Genomic DNA, 7,308 nt, shown 5'->3' on the forward strand with positions numbered 1-7,308 from the left:
GTGTGCGATGGATTTGTGTGGGTGTGTGATGGGTGTGTGTGATGGGTCTGTGCGGTGGGTTTGTGGGTGTGCAGTGGGCTTGTGCATGTGTGCAACGGGCTTGTCCATGTGCAATGGGTCTGTGGGTGTGTGATGGGTCTGTGCAATGGGTCTGTGGGTGTGTGATGGCTCTGTGGGTGTGCAACGGATCTGTGCAGGTGTGTGATGGGTTTAAGGAGTCTCAGTCAGATCTGGGGCTTTGGGATGGCAACGAAGGACCCCGGCACAAGGCAGGAGCTCCCCGGCACGCAGCCGGTGCCACACGAGGTGTCCAACCCCCATCACCCAGGGCCAGCAGCTCCCTCCCCGGCTTCCCCCACAGCCCTCCCTCTCTCTGTGCAATGGGTCTGTGGGTGTGTGATGGGTGTGTGTGCAATGGGTCTGTGGGTGTGTGATGGGTGTGTGTGCAATGGGTCTGTGGGTGTGTGATGGGTGTGTGTGCAATGGGTCTGTGGGTGTGTGATGGGTGTGTGTGCAATGGGTCTGTGGGTGTGTGATGGGTGTGTGTGCAATGGGTCTGTGGGTGTGTGATGGGTGTGTGTGCAATGGGTCTGTGGGTGTGTGATGGGTGTGTGTGCAATGGGTCTGTGGGTGTGTGATGGGTGTGTGTGCAATGGGTCTGTGGGTGTGCGATGGGTCTGTGTGTGATGGGTCTGTGCAATGGGTCTGTGGGTGTGTGATGGCTCTGTGGGTGTGCAACGGATCTGTGCAGGTGTGTGATGGGTTTAAGGAGTCTCAGTCAGATCTGGGGCTTTGGGATGGCAACGAAGGACCCCGGCACAAGGCAGGAGCTCCCCGGCACGCAGCCGGTGCCACACGAGGTGTCCAACCCCCATCACCCAGGGCCAGCAGCTCCCTCCCAGGCTTCCCCCACAGCCCTCCCTCTCTCCCCGACTTCTTTCCACATCAGCAAAAAAAAAAAACCAAACCTGAGGAAAATAGCAAAAGCTTGAATGAATTTTTTCATCAGTTTTTCTTCACCATTTGGGGGCTCTGCTGCCGCTTTCTCCCCTGCCAGCTGTTCCTCTCCGCTGAAAAAGAGCTCATTTGTGGTTTACTGCCACCAGTATTTAGATGGAAATAACCCACTACTTATCCTACACTTGATCTCATGGATATAAGAATAAACTCACCGCCGGTGCGATGCAAATCCCGCGCCTTTGGAGAGGAGATGCTCAGACGGTTCGGTCCTCACCACCGTGCCGGGAGGAGAACCGGCTACGCCGGGGGGAGTTTTACCATTTTGTCAGTCAATTATAATAATATTTCTGCTTCCAAATGTTTAAAAAGTTGGCTTCGGAAGGTATAATCATGGCACAGAGGCCAGCCTGACAATAGTAATTAATTAGGCTATTACACATTCTACAGTGATAATTGCTTTGCTGGAAAGTCACCAGCCATGAAAAGGACCCGGCGCGTAAATGTAATTCATCACGCGGCGGCGATCCCGCGCCTCACCTTCAGCCCGGGGATATGGCAGAGGGAGGGGGGGACGAGGAATTAATAGGACATCGATATCTAATGTGGGGAGAGGGAGAGGGAGAGAGAGGGCTCGCCGAGGGCTCTGTGGGCGGAGGGAGAGCGGTTGGTGGCGGGGTTGCCGTTGCCGATGGGCGTTGCGGTGGTGGGGGGAGCGGGGATGTCGCTATCCCAACACCATCAAACTGGGTTTGCTTGTGGGGACGTCCAGCTCCCCCATTTTTAGCTATTTTCTCCTCTTTTTTTTAGCAGGACACGGGTATCATCACCCTCTCATATAGGGGCACAGGGTTTGGCCCAGCTTCTGTGCTAAGAAAGCAAAGATTTAGGATTTTTCCGACAAAACTATGATTTCAGGGCTGATGTGGGCTTTTCTCAGGTGTTAATTCAGCTCGACGTGAGGAATAGCAGCAGTTCCAGGAGCTGGGATGAGCTGTCCCCTGCGCTGCTCCGGCAGGAATCACCCCTGGCATTTTGGTGAATTATCCCCATCCGGAAAAGGTCGCTTGAAAATTTAAAATATCTTATTATTTTTTTTTTTCTGACATTTCTTTGAAGTTTAGTGGGACTCTGAAAGAGCAGAGCTGATGCCTGGCTCACCATCCTGCCGTTCAGCTGTGACGGTGATGCCTCAGCACCAACATGGGCATGATCCTATGAAAGTTTCCCCTTGAAAAGCGCTTTGTCTCTATGATGTGACTTCAGGAGGAAAATTCAATGGAAACAGCCCAGTTTGGAGGTCTGGGCTGGCTCCTTCACGCTGGCACAGGCTGGGGGTGCGCGGTGGGTGATGGAGAACACGTTGGGGCTGGCTCTTTGCTCTGCATCCTTTGGTTGATGCTGTCTTGGGGGTGATGAAGCTTGAGCAGATCCAGGCTCCCCATCACCCCATTCCCCTGCAGACCCCAAAGGGTGTGGGAGGTGGAGGGGTCACAGGGGGGCTGATCATAGAATGTTGTGAGCTGGAAGGGACCCACAAGGATCATGGAGTCCAACTCCTGTCCCTGCACAGGACAAGCCCAACATTCACACCATGTCCCTGAGGGCCTTGGCCAAATGCTTCTGGAATCTTGTCAGGCTTGGTGCCATCAGCACCTCCCTGGGGAGCCTGTTCCAGGGCTCCACCACCCTCTGCCTCAAGAACCTTTTCCTCATGCCCAACCTCACCCTCCCCTACCACATCTTCCTGCCATTCCCTCTGCTCCTGGCATTCATTGGTGGCCAGAGAGAAGAGATCAGCGCCTGCCCCTCCTCTGCCCCTTGGGAGGAAGTTCTAGACCCCCATGAGATCTCCTCTCAGTCTCCTCTTCTCCAGGCTGAACAACCCAAGTGACTTCAGCCTCTCCTCATACCCTTCCCTTCTAAACCCTTCCCCAATGTTGTGTCCCTCCTCTGCTCCCATGGAGCTCCCCAGCACCACCGTGTCTCTGCGTCCTTACACACCCCTGTGCTGTCCCAACGCCGTGTGCCGCCGGCGCCTTTGGCGCGTGCGATGCTGTCCTGCTCCAATACCCAGGCAGCGCCGCGCGCCGTCTGCTCACTGCCTTCCCCCCTCTCTCTTCCCCACGTTATTATTTGGATTTTAAAGCACCCTGAAGCCAAATTTTTTTGCAGAACACAAAAGAAAAGCCCCCAAATTCCTCCTCGGCTGGAAGCAGGGCGCTGAGAAAGTAGGTTTGTGTACGAGACGCTATAAAAAGCCCGGCTTATACAATTTTAACAATAGAAAAATGATCTTTGTGCTCCAGTGCCTGCGAGCTTGGAAGGAGAAGGTGGTTTGTTCAGGTGGCTGCTGGGTTACAAATGAGCCGGTTGCTTTGGGTTTGAGTGACAAGCAATCGCAATCCGGGCTGGCGGGGTGAGCCGGGAGCTCCACCGGCGTGGAGGGAAAAGATGCTCCAGGGTGGGAGCTGCCACCAGGCTGAGGCGCAAAGTTTGGGCTTCGTTTGGTAATTAGCCTGTCGGTGGCTTGGGTGTGGTTTAATTGACCAGTTTGCTGGTGGTAATAGTGTGTCTGCCAGTGCTGAATGCCGGCTTGGCACCTCTTCCTCCATCACCAGTTGGCTCAGGCACCCAGTTTGGATCAAACTGGGAATTTTCTGGCTGGGAATGGGGCATCTCCATCCTCAGCTTGGGCATCAGGGATGTGCAGGTCTATGTGTCCCACCAGCACCCCACCCCCCCCACTGCAAGTGGGGCTGGATGTGCAGGGGTAGCAAAGGGACCCTCAGCAAACAAAATGTGCCGGAGCCCGGTGGGCAGCAGCCCCCGCCCCGGGGTGTCGCCACATCTTGAAAAATTAAGGGCAGTAAATGATTCATGCTCATAAATGTTGGATGGGAGCGCGCGGCAGATTAATATGTTGTTGGGTTATTAGCGATGCAGCGTGCCGTCTCCCCGCTGCCCAGCCGGCACGGGTGTCACCAGCACCCCCGCAGCCAAAGGGGACAGGGACGTGATGTCCTGGTCCTGGCACCAGCATCACTCCTGCCCACGGCACCACCGGAGCCGTGCCATGCCGTGCCGTACCGGGGAGGGTGACTGGGGAGGGCTGTGTGCCGGATTCGGCCTGGAAGGCACAACAACAGGCAAGCTTCTTTATTTCTTATTTAAGCGCCGACATTAAATTATAATTTTCATTTACTCAGAGCACATCAATGATTTAGGGCGACGTGACATGGCAGCGGCGCGAGGAGTTTAGCCCAAGGCAGCGAGTGGCGGAGCCGGCGGGGACCCGTGTGCCGGTCATGGGTGACACTGGTCCCAGTGGCCTGGCAGAGCTGGTTCCCTCCCCCAACCCCATCTCACCTCTTTTTTTTCCATCTCCCTGCAGGTGATTGCACTTAGTAAGAGAAGCAAGGAGGCTGAGACGGCTTTCCTGAGCATTTACAAGCAATTAATCGAAGCTCCAGGTAAGCAACGCGGTGGTGACCTGGCTGCCTAACGAGTCGCGTGCCGGCACCGGTGCCGAGAGGAGCCGACGAGGATCGCGGCATTGCTCCCTGGCACGGCTGGCATCGCCGACCTCCGCTCACGCATGGTGCTCTGGAAATACCAACCGAAGAGAGGATTGGAAACAGCTTTTGCCATCGCTGTGTTTCAGCCCCTGAGCCAAATGCATCTTGACATTAGGAAAGGAATACATTTGCTCAGCCCTTGTAATAACACTGCGGCTATCCCCGCTTGTCTTTTTGACGGTAAGTTCACCGAAAGGACCGAGCTCCGGCTCACAGCACGGCTCCCAGCACCGGCTTTTCCCATTTCAGTGCCGTGCCGGGGTGTACACCCCATCTGGGGTGCTGCTTGAAGTCTTGGGAGGGGGAAACTGAGGCACAGGGCAGAGTTGCTGTGCTCTGAGCTGGGGGATGGGCTGTGCCGGGCATGGCAGCACGGAGCATCCCCCGGCACGGCAAGGATGGAGAGCTGCGAACGGCTGGAGATGCGCAGAAGGGCTCCTGCAGGGCCACTAATTCATTTTCCAGACATTTAGGAATAACAAAATGTTTTAATGATTTCTTAGGGGAATTAGGGAGATATATTTTTGTCCTCATTAAATTTTCTCCTGTGCTACAAGAACCAAATGTCAACTCCGTTTCCAGAACCCAGTTATCTTCCCTCCCCACCTCCCCGCTCTCACCCGCCGTGCTCCTCCGGCTTGCACACGCATGCACGTGCAGGCACACGGATGCACACGCGTGCACACACCCCAAAACTGCTCCCCTGAGACCTCTGCACCCCACTCCTCCTCTTCCTCCCCTCTCTTTGCTCTCCCACAGCACCCAGCTCTGGCTCCCCTGCTCCCCAAACCCTCCCGCCCGTCCTTTTGTCCCCGTCTGTTCCGTGTCCGTGTGTCTTTCGACAGGCGAACTCTTTGTGGAATACTTTACAAGCGCCACATAAGTCCTGATTCGACATTTTTTTTGCCTTGAATGGCTGCTGTCAACACAAATCTCTGGCAGAGACTGTAACGGAGCCTGATTGCTCAGCAAGTATTTTGATAAGTGAGCTGGCTGTGTGTCTGTAATTACGGGAGAAAACCGTAAATCTTTGGGATATTGTTCACACAGATGTGGCGTGAAGGGAAGGGGGGAAGCAGTAAAATGTGTTAAAAGCATAATTAATGTCATTGTTGTTGGGGATGATTTGATTTAAGGCTGCCTTTGACGCGTGGAGGGATTCGTAGGGCGCCGGTGGATGTGTTTGAGGGAGTTGGGATGGGGCGGTGGAGGAGATGCCGCCCCGGTGGGAGAGGTGACGGCACCGTGGATGCACATGGTGGTGCCCTGGATGCACCATGGATGCACATGGGTGCCCTGTGGATGTGCTGTGGATGCACCATGGGTGCCCTGTGCTCCTTGGAGCCAGGCAGCAGCATGGAGCAGATGTCACCCTTCAGCCCCCAGCATGGAGACCTCCACCAAAGGCCAGATCAAGTGGTCAGGCCCTGGTACAGAGGTGACCTGCTGGTCCCCAGGGATGTGGGTGCTCCCTGGAGCTGTGTGTGCTCAGGAGAAGGTGACGAACACCCAGGACACCTCCTGTCCCATCCCACCATCACGCGGGTGCCTCCAGCTGCTGCAGTGGCTGTGCAGTGGTGAGGTGTCCAGAAGTAGGTCTGGACCCCCTCCAGCACGAGAAATACATGGCTGCACCTTGAATATTGTGTCCAGTTTTGGACCCCTGACTCCAAGAAGGACATGGAGGTGCTGGAGCGTGTCCAGGGAAGGGCAATGGAGCTGGGGAAGGGTCTGGAGCACAAGTGTGCTGAGTTCCCTTGTGGCTGAGGGAACTGGGGTCGTTGAGCCTGGAGAAAAGGAGGCTGAGGGGAGACCTTCTGGCTCTGTCCAAGTCCCTTGGAGGAGGGTGGAGAGAGGTGGGGGTGGGTCTTTTCTCCCAGGTAACTGGTGATAGAACAAGAGGCAACGGCCTTAAGTTATGCCAGGGGAGGTTCAGATTGGATCTGAGGAAAAACTTCTTCACTGAAAGGGTTCTGAGGCATTGGAAGGGGTTGCCCAGGGCAGTGGTGGAGTCCCCATCCCTGGAGGTGTTTAAAAGCCGGGCAGATGAGGTGCTCAGAGATCTGGTTCAGTAGTGGACAGGTACGGTTGGACTTGATGATCTCAAAGGTCTTTTCCAACCAGGAGATTCTGCGATTCTACAAAAGGCCCCTGGTCCTGCTCCCTTGTGCTGGGTCTGGGGACACCAGGAGGGACCCTGCCCACCGCCTGTCCCTGCTGCAGCACTGCCGGTGCCACCAAGGGACAGCCAATGACGCCAGCTAGTGGCAGCACTCGCGATAGATACAGATTATTGGATATATTTATAGGTGTAGATGTGCTGTGGGAGCGCATGGAGCGCGCCTGGGCGGCGGGTTCTGCTTTGTGACAGGGACGTGTTGGCACGTGGCTCGGGGTGAGCTGGCTGCACCATCGGTGAGCGATGCCATGGCCCCTGGGCGTGCCGGAGCTGCGGCGGTGGGTGCAGTGACAGAGCGTGCGATGCGCCGAGGTCCTGTTGTGGCACGTGCCGCTCTCGTGTCACCCGGCTGTGCTGCCTGTGAGTCACCTCAGCGGTGGGGCTCGCAGCTGCGTGGGCGCTCAGTTGTGGCATCGGCGCTGTCACCGTGATCCACACAGGGGGAATGTCCCCTGCACGGTGGGGACTGTACCGAGCCCTCCCGTGTGGCTGAGTGTGACAGCACGTGGCACTCGCGGTGCCTCGGTGTGGGCAGACGATGAGCTCGGTTCCGGGTGTATCCTCTCTCCAGCCCTGCAGTGGGAGGGTTTGTTC

The 7,308-nt window shown here is 56.2% G+C and overlaps 1 protein-coding gene across 1 annotated transcript in view; it reads left to right on the forward strand.

Moving 5' to 3' along the window:
- Window positions 1–4,351: 4,351 nt before the first annotated feature.
- LOC104522756 (homeobox protein cut-like 2) overlaps window positions 4,352–7,308 on the forward strand; it is a gene marked incomplete at both ends in the record, with an annotated part of 8,291 nt that continues 5,334 nt past the window's right edge. Inside the window, 1 exon segment of the mRNA XM_010165127.1 lies at window positions 4,352–4,430. Within this exon segment, the coding sequence (XP_010163429.1) occupies window positions 4,352–4,430 (79 nt within the window).

Source organism: Antrostomus carolinensis, unplaced genomic scaffold, assembly GCF_000700745.2.
Source record: "Antrostomus carolinensis isolate BGI_N321 unplaced genomic scaffold, ASM70074v2 scaffold31223, whole genome shotgun sequence".
NCBI lineage: Eukaryota > Metazoa > Chordata > Aves > Caprimulgiformes > Caprimulgidae > Antrostomus > Antrostomus carolinensis.